The 18153-nt window shown below is 48.9% G+C and overlaps 2 protein-coding genes across 4 annotated transcripts; both read left to right on the top strand.

Annotated features, from left to right (window-relative positions):
* Positions 1-3932: 3932 nt before the first annotated feature.
* On the top strand, positions 3933-6232 carry Myadml2 (myeloid associated differentiation marker like 2). Its single transcript, XM_031353709.1, has one exon. The coding sequence runs from the start codon at positions 4260-4262 to the stop codon at positions 5181-5183; it is 924 nt and encodes a 307-aa protein (XP_031209569.1). The 5' UTR covers positions 3933-4259; the 3' UTR covers positions 5184-6232.
* On the top strand, positions 4115-13230 carry Pycr1 (pyrroline-5-carboxylate reductase 1). 3 transcript variants are annotated; one of them, XM_031353707.1, is made up of 8 exons: positions 4115-4194; positions 9056-9184; positions 9545-9615; positions 10223-10402; positions 10813-11034; positions 11158-11250; positions 11384-11547; positions 12338-13230. In XM_031353707.1, exons 2-8 carry the CDS (start codon positions 9118-9120, stop codon positions 12468-12470), a joined length of 930 nt encoding a protein of 309 aa, XP_031209567.1. In that variant the 5' UTR covers positions 4115-4194; positions 9056-9117; the 3' UTR covers positions 12471-13230. The 3 variants fall into 3 exon arrangements, with proteins under 3 accessions (XP_031209567.1, XP_031209568.1, XP_031209566.1); XM_031353706.1 differs by lacking the exon at positions 4115-4194 and adding an exon at positions 8558-8643; XM_031353708.1 differs by lacking the exons at positions 4115-4194; positions 9056-9184 and adding an exon at positions 6131-6215.
* The last annotated feature ends 4923 nt before the right edge of the window (positions 13231-18153 follow it).

Genomic DNA, 18153 nt, shown 5'->3' with positions numbered 1-18153 from the left:
AAAAAAAAAAAAGAAGAAGAAGAAGAAGAAGAAGAAGAAGTTGGACATGGTGGCACATAATATATGTAATCTGAACTTGGGGGAGACAAAGAAGACAATGCATCTTAAGGGCTTGTTGCTAGCCAACTTGACCTAATCAAGAGTCCCAGGTCCCAGTCAAAGAGAGATGCTATGTCAAAAAGAACATAGCAAGGGGTGGGATTCACCTTTAATCCCAGCACTTAGGAGACAGAGGCAGGCAGATCTCTGTAAATTCAAAGCCAGCCTGGTCTACAGAGTGATCCCTACAGCCAGGGATCTACATGGAGAAAACCTGTACTGAAAAACAAAACAAAAACTAGGAAATGCCTAGTTGGATTTCACATAAGGGGCCAGAGCTATGGCTCAGAAGTTCAGAGCAGCTGCTGTTCTCCCAGAAGAGCAATGTTGCTCATAGCAACTCAGCCCTCTGTTACTCCAGTTCTAAGGCTGATGCCCACTTCTGGTGTCCAGTGGTTGCTGCATGCACATGGTGCACGTGAACCAAGTGCTGTTCTTGGTTGTCAGCTTAATGCCATAGGGGAATAGACTACAATTCACTGAGAGGGTTTGTTTGTTGAGACAGGGTTTTTTTTCTGTGTATCCTAGGCTGTCTCAGAACTCACTCTGTAGACCAGGCTGTCCTCTGCCCGAGGGATTAAAGGGATCAAAGTGCCCAGATAAAAGACATGGGCCACCATGGTCTCCGACGAGGATATTTGAAGTGGGAAGACCCACTTTTAATCCAGATCATTTGAGATGGGAAGATCCACTTTTAATCTGGGCACACACCTTCTGGTCACAACCCTTACAAAAGGACATGGAAGAAGGAAGCTTCTTCTCTTCGCCTGTATACCCTCACTCTTCACTGGCAAGGAGGCTTGGAGATTATTTCTTCAAGATTCTGGTGTATGCTGAAGACAGCCTGAATATCCAGCCCTGATGTAGACTTTTCATTGGTAGACCACCATGGTTGGGCTTAGCTGGGTCCCAGCCTTCAAACTGCTCGAATAAATTCCATATATGTAATTTTTTTTTCAAGACAGGGTTTCTCTGTATGGCCCTGGCTGTCCTGGAACTCACTCTGTAGACCAGACTGGCCTCGAACTCAGAAATCTGCCTGCCTCAGCCTCCCAAGTGCTGGGATTAAAGGCATGAGCCACCACTGCCAAGCCTAACTGTTCTTTTTAACTGAAGTAGGTCAACCCAGGACATATTTTTTGTGCTTAAAAGCTCACCCTGAGAAAGGCTTGGGACTATACTGAGATCCTGAACACCCAGTGTAGTTGCCATTCAGCTAATAAAGGCTTTCTATTGGCTTAATCCTATGACTGAGAAGTCTTCTCTGGTGGATGCCCCACCACAGTAACAAAGTACAAAACAATAGGGTGGCCCATCCCTGGATAAAACACAGTGAGTCACAATAGTCATGTGCAATATCTAATTCCTGATCAGATGTGGACAGGCAGGCTTAGAAAGGTACACAGTGTACCTCAGGAATGAGTGGGAGAACTTGAGCACCAGTGTGTTTCAAGAGATTGTCCTGCACTCCTTTTGTATTTTATATGTATGGTTGTTTTACCTACAGTTATGTCTTTGCCCCATATGCATGCCTAATACCAGAAAATGGCATTGGATCTCCTGGGACTGGAGTTACAGAAAGCTGTGAACAGTCGTGTGGGTGCTGGGAATCAAACCCCAGGCTTCTTTGAGAGCAGACAATGTTCTTAAATGTTGAGAGATCCTTCTAACTCTTTGTCCAGAAATATTTGAGTGGATTCTTTAGGGGAATAGCCATGTGCCCAGGAGATGCCTGTGGACATATTAGCAGAATTAATTAATTATGAGAGCAAACCACAAAGTATTAACAATACTTTTGCTGACCATGGGGCTCAGTGGGAAATCATTTGTCTGGTATCACTGAGGCCCAGTATTCTGTCTACAGCACCACAAACAATCTCAGTCATGGTTCTAGGGGAAAGGCACACGGAGGCTTGTTGGACCATTTTTTTGTTTTGTTTTGTTTTGTTTTGTTTTTGTTTGTTTTCGAGACAGGGTTTCTCTGAGTAGCCCTGGCTGTCCTGGAACTCACTTTGTAGACCAGGCTGGCCTCGAACTCAGAAATCCACCTGCCTCTGCCTCCCAAGTGCTGGGATTAAAGGCGTGCGCCACCACCGTCCGGCGTTATTGTTGGACCATTTTTAACTCTTCTTTGGACTTGATATTTTCCTTTTGTCAGTTGAAGAGATCTCTTAGTACATAGTAGACATGATAGACTCTAGATAAAAGTCTTTGGATTTTCCTTCTCTTTTCTTTTATTGACTGGACTTGAGCAGACACCAATTTTATAGTTGTAAATTTTTTTTCACAGTGAAAAAACGTAAAAAGAGGGGGCTAGAGAGATAACTCAGCAGTTAGGAGCACTGGCTGCTCTTCCAGAAGACCTGGGTTTGGGTCCCAGCATCCATATGGTGGATCACAACCCTGGCACACATATATACAAGCAGGCAAAACATTCATAGACACAAGACAAAAATAAATAAATCTAAGCCAGGTGTTGGTACATCCCTTTACTCCCAGAACTATGAAGGCAGATTGGATCTACCTAGTCTACATAGTGAGTTTCAGAACAGTCAGAGCTACATAGAGCATCTCAAAGAAATGAAGAGGAGGAAGAGGTTGGGGGAAGAAGAGGAAGAAGAAGAGGAGGAAGAGGGGAAGGAGGAAGAGGCGGGAGAAGGAGAAGGAGAAAGAGAAGGAGGAGGAGGAGGAGGAGGAGGAGGAGGAGAAAGAAGAAGAAGAAGAAGAAGAAGAAGAAGAAGAAGAAGAAGAAGAAGAAGAAGAAGAAGAAGAAGAAGAAACTGTTCAGCATCCAGCTTCTGAGATGGCTCAGTGGTTAAGAGCACTTGTTGCTTTTGCAGAGCAGAGACCCCTGGTCCCATTCCAGCACCCATATGGTGGGTAGTTCACAACCATCCATAAATCCAGCTCCAGAGAATCCAATACCTTCTCACTTCCATGCACATGGTGCACATACGTACACATAGGCAAAACACTTATATACATAAAATAACTAGATATTAGAAAAGAAAGTTTAGGGGCTGGAGAGATGGCTCAGTGGTTAAGGGCATTTGCTGTTCTTGCAGAGGTTTGGTTTCCAGGACCCACATTGTCCTTACAACCATCTATAGGTTCACAAAAGATGCACATACAAAACACTCATTCAAATAAAATAAAATTAAATGAATCTGACTTATTATTATTATTATTATTATTATTATTATTATTATTATTATTATTATTAGAGACAGGATTTCTCTGTGTGTAGCCCTTGCTGTCCTGGAACTCACTCTGTAGACCAGGCTGACCTGGAACTCATGAGATCCACCAACCTCTGCCTCCCAAGAGTTGTGATTAAAGGCATGTGCCACCACTGCCTAGTTTTAAAAAAAAAATTTTTTTAAGTTAAAAAAAAAATTTCAAGGTCATCCTCAACTATTTGGTGAATTTGAGGTTAGCCTGGGCTGCGTGAGACCCTGTCTCATAAATAAATAAATAAATAAATAAATACCAACAAAGGCAGAGTTGATGTGGTATTTCTTCTTTGAAGCCCCTCCTACTCTCAGAAATTCTTTCTCAATTTTTTTTTTCTTAATAAACCTATTTTTGTTCTGCTTAAAGAAAGGAAGGAAGAAGAGCTGAGCCAGAGCGGGTGACACAGTCCTATAAAACAATAGCAACATCTCAAATGCCTTCTGGAGCCTGTTTCTCTACTTACCCTAGCACACTAGACCTAGAGGTTGCTCAAGGCCTCAGCGGAGATCCCCAGAGGGCAAGCCCCTGCTCTCTGTTCTCGCCAGCCCCTCCCCCACAAGATACCGACCGGACTGACAGATGCAGGTGCGTCGGAGGCAGGAGGTGGGCGTCCAGCATCCAGAGGCTAACTCTGGATGTAGTCCCGACGGGGTCTTTTTGTGGGATGCAGGGGTCAGATGTCCCTTAGAATGGGAACTAGCATGCAGGTTGCTATTCCCGGGCTCTGATCAGTCTGTTTATTTATAGCGCTGGGGGGGAGGGCTCCCAACCCAGGCAGCAGAGAGGCTGTTCTGCTGCAATGTCACTGTTAACACTGCCATTGCAGACTGCCAGCACCTGCTGTTGCCGCGGAAGACAGAGGTCTCTCAGCTGGGCAGACCCCCAGGGTAGCTGGGCACAGGGTGAGGCTGGGAGGTAGAGAGCCGATGGGCAGCACAATGGAGCCCCCAGGAGCTGCATACCTGCACTTAGGCGCTGTGACCTCGCCGGTGGGTACAGCCCGAATGCTGCAGCTGGCCTTTGGCTGTACAACTTTCAGTTTGGTCGCTCACCGAGGTGGTTTTGGGGGTGTCCAGGGCACTTTCTGCATGGCTGCTTGGGGCTTCTGTTTTGCCTTCTCAGTCCTGGTGGTAGCCTGTGAGTTCACAAAGCTCCACAGCTGCCTGCGCCTTTCCTGGGGCAACTTCACAGCAGCCTTCGCCATGTTGGCGACCCTGCTGTGTGCCACGGCCGCTGTCATCTACCCTCTGTACTTCACCCGGCTGGAGTGCCCACCTGAGCCTGACGGATGCATGGTCCGAAACTTCCGCCTGGCAGCCAGTGTCTTCGCAGGACTCCTCTTCCTGGCCTATGCTGCCGAAGTGGCCCTGACTCGGGCACGGCCAGGTCAGGTAGCCAGCTATATGGCTACAGTGTCTGGGCTCCTTAAGATCGTCCAGGCTTTTGTGGCCTGCATCATCTTTGGAGCACTTGTCCATGAGAGTCGCTATGGGCGCTATGTGGCCACACAGTGGTGTGTGGCTGTCTACAGCCTGTGCTTCATGGCCACGGTGGCTGTGGTGGTCCTAAGTGTGATGGGACACACAGGGGGCCTGGGGTGCCCGTTTGACCGCCTAGTGGTAGTGTACACGTTCCTGGCTGTGCTCCTGTACCTCAGTGCTGCAGTCATCTGGCCAGTCTTCTGTTTCGACCCCAAGTACGGGGAGCCAGGGCGGCCCTCGGACTGCCTTCGAGGCAGCTGCCCCTGGGACAGCCAGTTGGTGGTAGCTATTTTCACCTACTTCAACCTGCTCCTTTACGTCGTTGACCTCGCTTACTCCCAGAGGATCCGCTTCGTACCCACCCTGTAGCCTGGCCAGTGATGGCCCACCCATCTTCTCTCTCTGGCTGAGAGCACCTATAACTGACCAAGGTGAACTAAGACATAGGAAAGCAAGACGGGGTTTGGGGCTCAGACAATTCTGCTCTTGGATGTCTAGCACACTAAGGGAGGCAAAGAGGAAGGACAGAGGGACAGGAGGCCCTGAACAAGGAAGAGGGTGGCTAATGACGCTCAGTCCTCCTGTCTCCCTGTTTCTCAGTCTTTTGGCCATCATTGGGCTCCGTGCTAGTCACTGTACCAAATGGGGACTTTCTGGAGCAGATACCATTGTAATCCATTTTTCAGATGGGAACATTAAAGCTAAATGAACTTCCAACGTGGGCCAGTCTTGAGATAGCATTTAGCTGGGGTAATATAAGTCAGAAATCGGGCCACTTCCTGAGGTCGAAGTGGGTGGAAACCAAGTCAAGAGCACCAGGGCCAAGCCGTTGGAAGGAATGTTGGAGCTGGATCCAACTCTTTGCCTGAACCCATAGAAGAGCCTCTTTGGGGATGGTCGTGATCGCTTGTAGAGAAAGCTGACAACTAGCATGGGTCTCAGCTGTGTCTAAGTGTATCCCAGTGGCCACAGCCATTTGAAACAGAGAAAAGACTGTGTTGTGGTTTCCAGGTAGCCTGATGTCAAAAGTCAGCATAGAATCATCATGGAAAGATGATCTCATGACAGCGATGGAGTATCCGTCCAGACACCCAACACAGACCATGGCCCAGAAGCCTCTGAGGTGTCTACCATGGGTTCTGGCAGGCTGGCTTGGTTGGCAGCATTGACTCACAGTGAAGAGCCTCTTGGAGCAGCCACTAGTTCATGGAACCTGGTCACTGGGCCTCCACTCAAACATCTAGTTAGCCAGCTGTTCCTGAACACCAGGACTTGCTAGCACCGGTATTCTTCCATCTCAAGCCAGCTTCTCCTATGCAAGAGCCCAGTCTGGACTAATCCTGAGAAGACCATCAACCCATCAACTGACTGTCCCTCAGGTCCTCCAGCAGAAAATAAAAGGTGGATGATCGTTTTCACCTGGCCTGCTACCTTTCCTGGCTCACTGGAGTCATTTCTGTTCAGGGCCTAGGGCAGTTGGACCACTTAAGCTATCTTCTCACTGCATGCTTTGAGAAAAGACCTAAACCAAGTCATTGTGAGGGAGGATTTGTCCTTTGGGTACTTTGGCTGGGCCTAGTCTGAAAAAGGGGACAGGTTAGTGTGACTTGGAGGGCCAAATGCAAAGAAAGATCAGTGTTGGCTCATTCTCTTCTTTCCTTGAGGCACCCAAAGCTCCATACTGTGGTCTTCAGGGCCCAGACCACAGACAGAGCCCAGACCAGAGACAGAGGAGCTGCTGCACTCTCTGGGCAGTAGAACTGAGAACATTGAGCCTTTAGGCTCTGAGCCTGGCCTTGTGTGGTTCTGTGTGGCCCTTGCTGGCCAGCTGGAGAGAACATACTGGATCAGCCAACAAACTGAGTTAGGGCCAGTGTCTTTTACTGGGATAAGCAGGCATAGGCAGTGTCTGGGTCTGCGGGTTTCCTAGGTGATGAAAGTGTTGCACATCAGAAGACCAGGATGTCAGGGACTGGGCCGGCTATCTTCACTCTGCCTAGAGAGGGGCCCTACTGCTCCTCTCTACTTCTTATTAATTTTATACATGTGTGATGTAGGTGTGGTGGGGACCCCAGAGTGCATGTGTGCAGGTCAGAAGACCACACTGTGCACTGAGTTTATTTCTTCTACCTTACATGGGTTTGGGAAAACCAACTCAGTCAAGTTGTTAGGCTTTTGAAGCAAGCTGTCTTCCCCACGAAGCCATGACACTTGCCTTCTGTTTTTCCTTTTTCTTTTATTTTCTTTTATTTCACCTTGAGACAGGCTTTCACAGTGTAATCCAAAATGGCCCCCACTGGGTATTCTCCAGCTTTTACTTCCCTAGCAGTGGGATTACTGGTGTAGGATACCTCACCGAGTTTTGACTGAAATATAGCATGCTCTCAAAGCCTTCAGTGTTCTCACTGTTCAGTAGCCTTTTGCCTCCAGCATCACATCCAACCTGAATTTCAGAGGTCCTAGAGAAGGCAGAAAGGGAAAGGGCTAAGACTCAAGAGGAACGTGGAAGGTTTCTGGGGCTCCCTAGACGACAGAACTGTCTTTGTTTTAGGAGTGTTGCTTGTTATCACTTGGAGAAAAGCATGCGTTTAAAAATTTAGTTTATCAGCCGGGCGGTGGTGGCGCATGCCTTTAATCCCAGCACTTGGGAGGCAGAGGCAGGTGGATTTCTGAGTTCGAGGCCAGCCTGGTCTACAGAGTGAGTTCCAGGACAGCCAGGGCTATACAGAGAAACCCTGTCTCAAAAAAACCAAAAAAAAAAAAAAAAATTTAGTTTATCTTATGTGTGTAACTGTTTTCCTTGCATGTACGCATGCTCACCTGTGCATACCTGGTGACTGGGGAGTTCAGAGGGAGTGTCAGATCCTTAGAAAGGAATTCTGGATAGTGTCAGCTGGGTACCGGGAACAGAATCCAGGTCCTTTGCAAGAGTAACATGCATTCTCTCTAATCCTGGCAAGCATCTGAAGTTGGGAGCTGAGATTGGGAAACTGAACTTCTAGGCTTTGTGCATAGGCTTGAGCTGTCACCTTGGCAGAGGTTGACTGTTGAACTGGCCATCCACACAGTGAACACCATCACCACAGAGCAGTCTCCTAATTTGGGTGGTGGTCACTATAGCCAAGAAGGGATGGATATCCCTTCTCCAAATCTTGCAGGCTGGAAATTTCCTAGTGATTTTAAAATTACTTTTCTAAAGCAACTTGTCTTTATCTACGGAGACAAACAAAACAGAAAAAAAGAAAAAAAAAAAAAAGCAAGCCACCTCTATGGGAGTCAGGGTGTGGGGTGAGGTGGGAGGGTGGGGGATGGGCTGTGGACTCAATTGCGTTTAGCAGAGTCTGGGAGAACTCAGACTGCTCTGCAGCTCCGAGACCAGCAGATGGGCCCTAAACACCTCTAGAGGTTGTGGATGCCCAGAGCACAATATCTCCAAATCCCTTGGCTAGAGAGCTGGGGTACTATGGGATGGAAGAGGTTCGGGAAGTAACTGGCCTGTGGCTGCGGAAGGTACCTAGCTTACACACACACACAAACACACACACACACGCAACAAGACAACAGATAGAGGATGGGACCCGTGGCTTTTGTGGATGCTGATTTGTATTTACAACTACCGCTCACTTCAGGGAGGGAGTACAGAGGTCCTGGCCCTGTATATGATGCAATGCACAAGACTCCAACTGCAGCTCTGGATTGGCTAGCTCTCAGAGGGCGCGCAGCTCATTGGCTGAGTTGGAGTGGGGTGGAGTCGGTGGGCGCGGATGCCGCGTGGCGGGTGCAGAGGGCTGGGCTGTCTGTCGTGCGTGTGTGCCCGAGTAGCTACGCTGTGGGTAGCGGGACTTGGGGCTCCGGGGATGAGACTCCAGGAATGAAAGCTTAGGGGATGGGGCTTCTGGGAAATAAGCTGGAGACAGACTGGGGATTTGGATGTTGAGGGTTCTTTGGATTCCGGACCCTCCCCTACAATCAGTCTCTTTCCTTACGGTTCTCTGAGCCCTTTGCAGAGGACTCAGAACTTTCAGCCGCAGACCAGGCATCCTGGCTCTGGGCGGCGAGTGGTGGTGGTACGGGGTGTCGGGGTACCTGGGACAACTTCCCAGCCCGGCCAGCCCGGCCAGCCGAGGAGCGACAAAGAAATTAGGCAGGCTGGGATGGGGGTTGGGGAGCATCTGGCTGCCAGGAGCGGCCAGACCTGGTACTACCCACCCGACGTCTCGCTTTCCATCCTGTCCATACAGTTCTCTGCTGCCCTACAGAGCCGACGTCAGCTGTGAAGGTTGTGGGTTGTGGACCTCCAGACATGAGCGTAGGCTTCATCGGGGCAGGGCAGCTAGCCTTTGCCCTAGCCAAGGGCTTTACAGCTGCAGGTAGTAAATTCCTCTGGTGCCAGGGAGGGTGCTAGCGTGGAGTGTCTGTTAGTGGCTCAGTCCTTTGGGAAATGGCAGCTGCCATATGTTTGGGGTTACCCCCCCCTTTTGGTTTTTCGAGACAGGGTTTCTCTGTGTAGCCCTGGCTGTTCTGGAACTCATACTGTAGACCAGGCTGGCCTCGAACTCAGAAATCCACCGGCCTCTTTTTTTTTTTTTTTTTAGTGTTTGTTTGCGTTTTGGTGGGGTTGCTTCTCTAAAGGAGGTGAGGTGAAGGGTGTTTCTGCTGTCTCCTTCATAGCAGTAGAGGCTTCGTAGAGGCTAGAACCAGCTTTGAGGGGGGAATTCTGTCCCCTACAGGTGTTCTGGCTGCACACAAGATAATGGCCAGCTCCCCAGACATGGACCAAGCTACAGTCTCTGCCCTCCGGGTAGGTGCCAAGTGAAAGCAGATAGAAAGTCTGGTATTACCCATCTGACATCTTGCTTTCCAGCTCTTTAGAGTTGGGTCTAAACCCAACTAGAGTAGGGTTAGGTGTGCAGCACACCTGACTCTGAGGGCCAGATTTGCTAATCCAGCAGAAGCAAACCTGCCATAGGGAACCTCCAGGTACTGCTCCCCTGCCCAGTCATGAATACAGCTGGTGGGAGAGAGTGCTGGTCTGGAGTGGGATGACCTAGATGGAGGTCATGGAGCCCTCCAGAAGGCCAGGCGTCATGGAGATCAAACAGCTGGCTAGGGTGATGATGAGTAGAGTTTCTGTTTGGTATGGCTCAGTCAAGATTGGGGAGCAGGCTCCCAGCTTGAGACCACCATCCACATCTGGAAGGCAGGCGGCTGCCGCCATGGTAGCCCCAGGTGGGATGGGCCGGGCTGTGGTTTAGAAATCTGTGATGTCCCTTTTCTACTTCAAAGGGGACCCATTCCAGGGCATAGTGCCTTTCCCATTTCATCCAGCAGCCTCATAGGCCTCTCTACTCTCGGCTTTGTGGGCAGATGGCCCATGAGGCAAGCCGGGTCTCCTTGCACCCCTGCAGAAGATAGGGGTGAACCTGACACCCCACAACAAAGAGACAGTGCACCACAGTGACGTGCTCTTCCTGGCCGTGAAGCCGCACATCATCCCCTTCATCCTGGATGAAATTGGTGCTAACGTTGAGGACAGGCACATTGTGGTGTCTTGTGCGGCAGGTGTCACCATCAACTCCATTGAAAAGGTGGGTACCATGGGCCAGATAGATAGCGCTGCAGAGGGGTTGTAGCATGTGGTCAGGAGCTCTGCTCTTTTTTTTTTTTTAATTATATGTAAGTACATTGTAGCTTGTCTCTAGACACACCAGAAGAGGATGTCAGATCTAGTTACGGATGGTTGTGAGCCACCATGTGGTTGCTGGGATTTGAACTCAGGACCTTTGGAAGAGCAGTCTGTGCTCTTACCCGTTGAGCCATCTAGCCAGCCCAGGAGCTCTGCTCTTGGTGTTCGGTTTCTGTACCCGTGCACAGGGTGTAGCAGCCCAGCCACAGCAAGAACTCGGGAAGTGCTCAGTGGGGGAAGCAGATCCATGCCTGGGATAAGGACAGATGGTCACCACCCGAGTGATAGAGCTGGTTTCCCTTCCTATTCCAGAAGCTGACAGCGTTCCAACCTGCTCCCAAAGTCATCCGATGTATGACTAACACCCCAGTCGTGGTACGGGAGGGGGTCACTGTGTATGCCACAGGTACTCACGCTCAGGTGGAGGATGGCAAGCTCGTGGAGCAGCTCATGGGCAGCGTGGGCTTCTGCACAGAGGTGGAGGAAGACCTGATCGATGCTGTCACAGGGCTCAGTGGCAGCGGCCCTGCCTATGTGAGTACTGGAGCGATGGGTAGTCGGGCCTGTAGCAGTTCCCAGGGCCTCCGACCGCCTCTGTCTCTGCCGCACCCTGCTCTGGGTCCCAGAGAGGAGGCTGAGGATGCAGTCTCCCCGCAGGCTTTTACAGCTCTGGATGCTCTGGCTGACGGCGGTGTGAAAATGGGGCTTCCCAGACGCCTGGCAGTCCGCCTCGGGGCTCAGGCCCTCCTGGTCAGTGCTTTGAGATGCTGGTGGGAGCTGTTCCTTGCTAAACACAAACTGGGGACACCTGAGAGGGGATCCCCGTTAGCAGGTGTTTGCAGGTAGGTGTCCTACTGCCACTGGCTCCTCTTTCTTGTCACAGGGGGCAGCCAAGATGCTACTTGCCTCAGAACAGCACCCAGGCCAGCTCAAGGACAATGTCTGCTCTCCTGGTGGGGCCACCATCCATGCTTTGCATGTGCTGGAGAGCGGGGGCTTTCGATCCTTGCTTATCAATGCTGTGGAAGCCTCCTGCATCCGTACACGGTAGGGTCTCCTTTCGTCTACTTCTCAGCCACTCATGCCTGGCTTCAAAGGCTTCTTGGCAGTTACTCACTTAGCAGATACCATTGAGCCCCCTCCTGGCCCTGGGCAAGACTTGGAAGGTTCAAGGTTTCTGGGTCACAATGTGCAATGTCTCTAGCTCTTTTTCATTGTCCTGTGAGAAACATATCTATATGTGTCCATAGACCTCCTCAGGTCCTGCAATACAGTTTCATCGTCATAGCCAGGGAGCCAGCCTGGAAAGGTGCCTGGGCAGTGTAAGGGCCTGGCCCAGCACCTTCTTCATGACTTTTCCCAGGTTAAACAAATTAGCTAAGCTGACAGCTTGTTAGCAGCAAGATAGCCTGGTGAAGTGAATAAAACATGTCCAGGGGTTCCTCTGTGGGTATAAAGCAGAGGCAAGGCTAGAAATCGCTGTCCTGGGTTCATGTCTACAGGGTAAACCACTAGCCTTTCCTACCAGTGGGCACCTGCTAGGACAAATTCCTAGAGACATCTGAGTGCAAGTCTGTGAGGCTTGGACATGGGACCTAGCCACCTAAGCCCGTATAGAAAACAAAAGCAGAATCCTGCCACAAGTTGTAGCCAGGGTCACCTGACCCTGACCCTGAGTGGTGTGAGAAGTGGCCATGTAGCTGCACAGGTGGGGATGGGGGTGGCTGGCAGAGGGGATTGTGAGTGCCAGCATAGCACTCCCCATCAAAGCTGCTGCTGGAACTGTGAGTTCTGGGAGGCAGAGGGGCTCAGAGTCAGTGTCTCGTTGCTTTTCTAGGGAGCTGCAGACCATGGCTGATCAGGAAACCATCTCCCCTGCTGCCATAAAGAAGACTGTACTGGACAAGGTGAAGCTGGACTCCTCTGCTGGGGCCTCTCTGTCTTCTGGCCATGTTAAGCCACTGTCCTGAATCCTGGTCCCAGCAAGCAAGGAATGATTCGTCTGCTGGCCTTCCTCCTGTTCCCTATTTTCTTTTCCTTTCTTTCCCTTTCCTTTCCAGCAGGGTTTTGCAGTGTAGTCCTGGTTAGCTCTGAACTATTCATTCCTCACTCTAGTTTCCCAAGTGCTGGGATTATGGATGAGGGTTAGCATGCCAGGCTCCTTTTATCTTCTAAGATAGTGACTTGATGTTGCTCAGACAAGACTTGAACTTACAGACTGAGGGCATACTCTGATTTCAACTCCTGTAAGTACACAACACCTGAGTGACTCAGTTCTTCTCTTCTTGCTTGAAGCTTCTGTCCTGGTGCTCTCAAACAACACAGAATATCCCCACAGCAGGCCCTTACCACAGCCAGGTCAGGCAGGAAGGGGACATCACTTATAACTGGGGACCTCCATTGATACTCAAGTGCCAGCTCAAAACAGGGTGGGTTCTCAGACCTCCCCCTTTTCAGCTTCCTTTGGAGCTCAGGCCTGTGGGGGTCTTTATTCTCCCTAGTTTCAGGGTCAGCTAGCTGGCTCAGCCATGGCCTCGTCCTTTCTATGATGACCAGCTATCCTGTACCTCCTTCTGGGGACCTGATGCTTTAACAATGATCCCACTAGGCATTTGGGAAAACAACTTCTCAGGTAGTTGACGAAAATCCTGCATGTTCCTTGACTCACAAAATACTGCTGCTTCTCTTCCTATCCTTTCAGTTGAATAAAAAAAAAAAAATTCCCCCAAAGCTCCAATTTACCTATTTGTCACCTATGGAGAAAGCCCTGCCTGTACAGGGGAGTGTTATACTGAGGGAGGAGCCAATAATACAGGTCCTATAAAGCTAGCTGCAGCCAGGCTGAAGGTCCCTCAAAGAACAGAGGGCTACAGAGCCTCAGTGCCTATGCCATAGCTGACCTGCCTGAAGACTGGCACTGTAAGCAGGCCTTGGCACACAGACGTGGTGAGGGGCTCCAACCTCTTTAGTACCTATCCATGTAGCTTGCCAAGGGAGATGTTTTGCTGGCTGATCTAGGCTGTGCAAGGCCAAGTTCTTGGTGAGGAGGAAACCTTTTGAGGGAAGTGTTGGAATTTTTCAGACATAAGGCTATATGACACAGGGAAATCCTCCCTTGAAAAAAAGAAAGAGGCCAGGCAGTGGTGGCGCACGCCTTTAATCCCAGCGCTTGGGAGGCAGAGAGAGGCAGGTGGATTTCTGAGTTTGAGGCCAGCCTGGTCTACAGAGTGAGTTCCAGGACAGCCAGGGCTATATAGAGAGACCCTGTCTCAATAAACAAACAAACAAACAAACGCATGTGTCACCACTACCCAGCCTGTTTGTTAATTTTCTGTTGTTGGTTTTGAGACAAGGTTTCTCTGTGCCCTGGCTGTTCTGGAACTTGCTCTGTAGATCAGGCTGGCTTCAGACTCATAGAGATCCATCTGCCTCTGCTTCCTGAGTGCTGGGATTAAAAGAGGTGTGTGCCACCACACCCAGCATATTTTTTTTTAAAGATTTATGTATTTTTATTTATATGAGTACACTGTAGCTGTCTTTAGACACATACCAGAAGAGTCCATTGGATCCTATTACAGATGGTTGTGAGCTGGGAATTGAACTCAGGACCTCTGGAGGAGCAGTCCAGTCAGTGCTCTTAATTGCTGAGCCATCTCTCCTGCCATATATATGTGTGTGTAAATATATATATTACATATAAATATATGTGTATGTTTATACATTATATATTATGTATTATATTTATATTTAAATATATATTTAAATATATATACATATATTTAAATATTTTTAAACCAGGAGGTGGTGGGGCATGTCTCTAATCCCAATACTCAGGAGGCAGAGGTAGGTGGATCTCTGTGAGTTCAAGGCCAGCCTGGACTACAGAGCAAATTTCAGGATAGCCAGGGCTACACAAAAGAAATCTTGTCTTAAAAAATAATAAAATAGGGCTGGCGAGATGGCTCAGCAGGTAAGAGCACTGCCTGCTCTTCCGAAGGTCCTGAGTTCGGATCCCAGCAACCACATGGTGGCTCACAACCACCTGTAATGAGATCGGACGCCCTCTTCTGGTGCGTCTGAAGACAGCTGCCAGCAGAGGTCCTGAGATCAACAGCAGCCACACACATGATAGCTCACAGCCATCTGTACAGCTACAGTATACTCATACACATAAAATAAATCTTTAAAAAAAAAAATAATAATAAAATAAAAATAAAAAAGTTAAACTGTATGTGTGTGAATGTTTATTCAACTGTGGGTGTGTGGGTGTGTGCGCCGTGTGTCCTTGGAAGCCAGAAAGGGTACTGCATTCCCTGGAACTGGAGTTAGAGATAGTTGTGAACTCCATGTGGGTGCTGGGAATGGAGCTTAGGGCCCCTGAAGGATGAAGGCCGCTGTCCTCTGGGACACTCCAGAAGATGACTCAGGGGTCATCCTAACTGCTAAGCCAACTTTCTAGTTCTGTAATCTTGTTCTTCTCAACATTAAAGTCTACTAATTTATAGTAGACTTTTTTTTTTCTCCTGGGAGAGACAGGGCTTCTCTCTGTAGCCTTGGCTATCCTAAAACTCCCTCTGTAGACCAGGCTGGCCTCAAACTCAGAGACTGACCTGCTTCTACATTCTGACTGCTGGGATTAAAGGAATAAAGGGACGTGCCACTATGCCCAGCCAAAAGTCTACTTTTGCCTTGTTTCCTTGTTTGTCTACTAATTCAAATACTAATCTTGTACAAAACTGTTTAGAATGTCTAGGTACCCTCATTGCAGCATAGTCAAGGTGACACACAGTCAACCTTCATATACCAGCTTTTGAATTAGCAGCAGTAGACCTTACAGAGGCCATGAATGCTCATGTTTCTTCAATTAGAAGTCACAGAGCATGGAGACAGAAGATGGAGTCCCCACCTCAAAAGGCGATCTATACAAGCTGCCTTAGTTAGTTTCTACTGCTGCAACACCACACCATATCCAAGAAGCAAGTAGGGGAGGAGAGGGTTTATTTGGTTTACACTGTCACACTGCTGTTCATCACTGAAGTAAGACAGGACAGGAATTCAGAAGGTAAGATCCTCAGGTTCCTCTGTGTAGCCCTGGCTGTCCTGGAACTCACTCTGTAGACCAGGCTGGCCTCAAACTAAGAAATCCACCTGCCTTCCAAGTGCCGCCACCACCACCGCCCAGCCTACAGCAGGATCTTACTCCTCCCTTTCCAGCTTTCCCTGAACAGTTCAGAACCAAGGGTGGCCAAGACAGTTACGAAGGTCAGAAGACAGAATCCATCTGTGCTAAGAAACAGTGCTAGAGGCATGGGGATCAGGAAGTTTGAGTCACTGCCCAAGAGCTGCTTGTACTGATGCTGTGTGGCAGATAGGTTCTCTGGAAATTCTTGGAGTGCCACTCAGCAAAAAGAGCCTTGTTTGAGAGAATCATACAATGAGCCTAGTAAGTCTTGATGTTCTAAGACCCAGCTTCTTTCTTCCTCACTATTCCCAGGTGTCCCGCTCCTGTCTGGAGAGCCAGTCGAGGGTTCTTGAGTAGTCTTATGTGGTGAGGCACGCCTGTCCTTCACCAATGATCCACACATGCTTCAGGGGCTTGTTTCAGTACGGACTCCACTTTCCTTTAGCGTTCCCTCCGTGAATATAAGCACACTACTTTGCCTTGGGGGACTTCATCTGTCCTAAGGAAGACTCTGGAGCCTGAGTCATCCCCTGGAATGACCCAGCTTCAGTGTTAACCCCAGAGCCCAGCCACACCACACCACAGCCCCATCATCTCCAGGACAGTCCATCTTCTGATTATTTCTTCTAGCCTCTCGTGGCCCTGGGTGTGTGCACTCTCAAACTTTGCCACAAGACTAGGTTCCTATGACTTTTGAATAAGGAGTGGGGAGTGAGACCCTCCCGAAAGTGGAAAACCTTAGTAAAGAAGACTCACAGATTATCTCTCTAATGTGTGAATGAAAGCCAGACTCAATGCAGTGAGGACTAGGGTGTAAGGTGTAGGTGTAGTTGTGTTTTGCTGCTTTGTGAGTTCTTTCTTCAACCCTTCTCCACCTCTTAACACCAGGTAAGAGAGAAAAAACAGATAGGAAAGAGATCCCTGAATAAAGTCAGGGGTCAGAAAGAGGGCGGCATCATAATTAGACTACTTCCTGCTGACTTAGGGTGTCAAGGTCAGCTTTGATCTTCACTATCAGGATATCTAATTTCTTCTTGTCTCTTCTTTGCGCACAACTACTTAACCAACCGAGACCAACAACAACCCACCTCTGGGGAGCCTTAGCATTTATATAACCTCTGAAAAAGTCCCCAGAATTCCAAACATCACACAATCACAGAAATTATCTGTAGTTGTCGAAATCATGCCCCACTAGAGCATTAGTCAAGTCATAATCAGCCACTGTGGACAATCTGAAGCATCCCCATATCCCACACCTGGGATTAAAATGCAAACACATTCCTGTAATATTTCTGTGGTTTTCAAAGAAACCAAAACTCCAAAACTGCCAGGCAGTGATAGTATACGCTTTAATCCTAGCAGAGGCAGAGGCAGGTGGATTTCTGAGTTTGAGGCCAGCCTGGTCTACAGAGTGAGTTCCAGGACAGCCAGGGCCACACAGGGAAATCTAGCCTCAAAAACAAAAACAAAAACAAAAACAAAAATAAAAACCAAACCAAATCAAACCAAACCAAAAAGTGAAACCCCAAAACTGTCACTATGGGGGTGGGGGTGTGCCATGCACACTTTGCGTGACGGCGATATTTGAGGTGTAAACTTCAAAGAAAGTCAGTCTCCTGCCTCCGCATTGTCACCTGGCACCCCAAACTCAGAGGTAGCCCAGATATGTCCTCGTACTTGTGTGCTAGGGGCCCACCAAGACATCATTTCTTAACAGCTAGAAAAAAGAAAATTCGGACATTGCTCTCTGACCTTCATTCTGTTGGACAAGAACATTCTGACCAATGTTCCAACGTCCTAGTCAAACCCTGGCTTGGAATGTTAAGCCATCCTAACTAATTGCCTCCAGCATTGTGGGTAGGGCATTAAAGCTTACAGAAAGAGAGACAACATAGAGTATTGAGCAGCAGGCAGTCTGCATTCAGCATTCGGACTCACTCGCACTCGGACTAGAACCAAAACTTAGGTGGACTAGGGCTTAGATTCATGTAGTCCGTAGCCCCTGGGGGCCCGGAGCGCTTAGGCAGTGTGTGTGTGTGTGTGTGTGTGTGTGTGTGTGTGTGTGCAGCACCAATCGAGATTCAAGAGATTGAGCATTCAAGATTCGCGCATTCAAAATTGAAGATTCGAGCATTCAGCATTGAAGATTCGAGGAGGCCTGAGTGTGCTTAGAGCACAGGGGTGCTGCACCAGTCCAGAGGAGATGGCTGCTGTTTTAGACCTAGTGTGTTTTAGGTGGCCTCAGATGTACCTAGACTACTGAGCTGCCAGATTTTTCATTTCTCTTTTGCTACGATTGTAAAAGCCTCATGTCATTTTTGAGAAATACACTCTCAGACCTTACACCACTCATGTCTAGTCTGTTTGTCAAAGCCGAATCCTGTGCACACCTGGCCAGAACGCATCGTCTCGAGGAACAAGGGACCCCGTAAGAAACCCCAGTCTGTGGCAGGGGTGGGGTGGGAGAGTGT

Source organism: Mastomys coucha, unplaced genomic scaffold (genome assembly GCF_008632895.1).
Source record: "Mastomys coucha isolate ucsf_1 unplaced genomic scaffold, UCSF_Mcou_1 pScaffold5, whole genome shotgun sequence".
Lineage (NCBI taxonomy): Eukaryota > Metazoa > Chordata > Mammalia > Rodentia > Muridae > Mastomys > Mastomys coucha.
This window is presented reverse-complemented; position numbering and strand designations above follow the sequence as displayed.

What these genes read in the sequence shown, in the direction of transcription:
- Myadml2 (XM_031353709.1), top strand. Translation starts at nt 4,260, where the DNA reads ATGGGCAGCACAATGGAGCCCCCAGGAGCTGCATACCTGCACTTAGGC.
- Pycr1 (XM_031353707.1), top strand. Translation starts at nt 9,118, where the DNA reads ATGAGCGTAGGCTTCATCGGGGCAGGGCAGCTAGCCTTTGCCCTAGCC. An exon ending in GTGGCAGCGGCCCTGCCTAT is followed by an intron (nt 11,035 to 11,157) that starts GTGAGTACTGGA and finishes GTCTCCCCGCAG; the next exon opens with GCTTTTACAGCTCTGGATGC. An exon ending in GCCTCCTGCATCCGTACACG is followed by an intron (nt 11,548 to 12,337) that starts GTAGGGTCTCCT and finishes TTGCTTTTCTAG; the next exon opens with GGAGCTGCAGACCATGGCTG.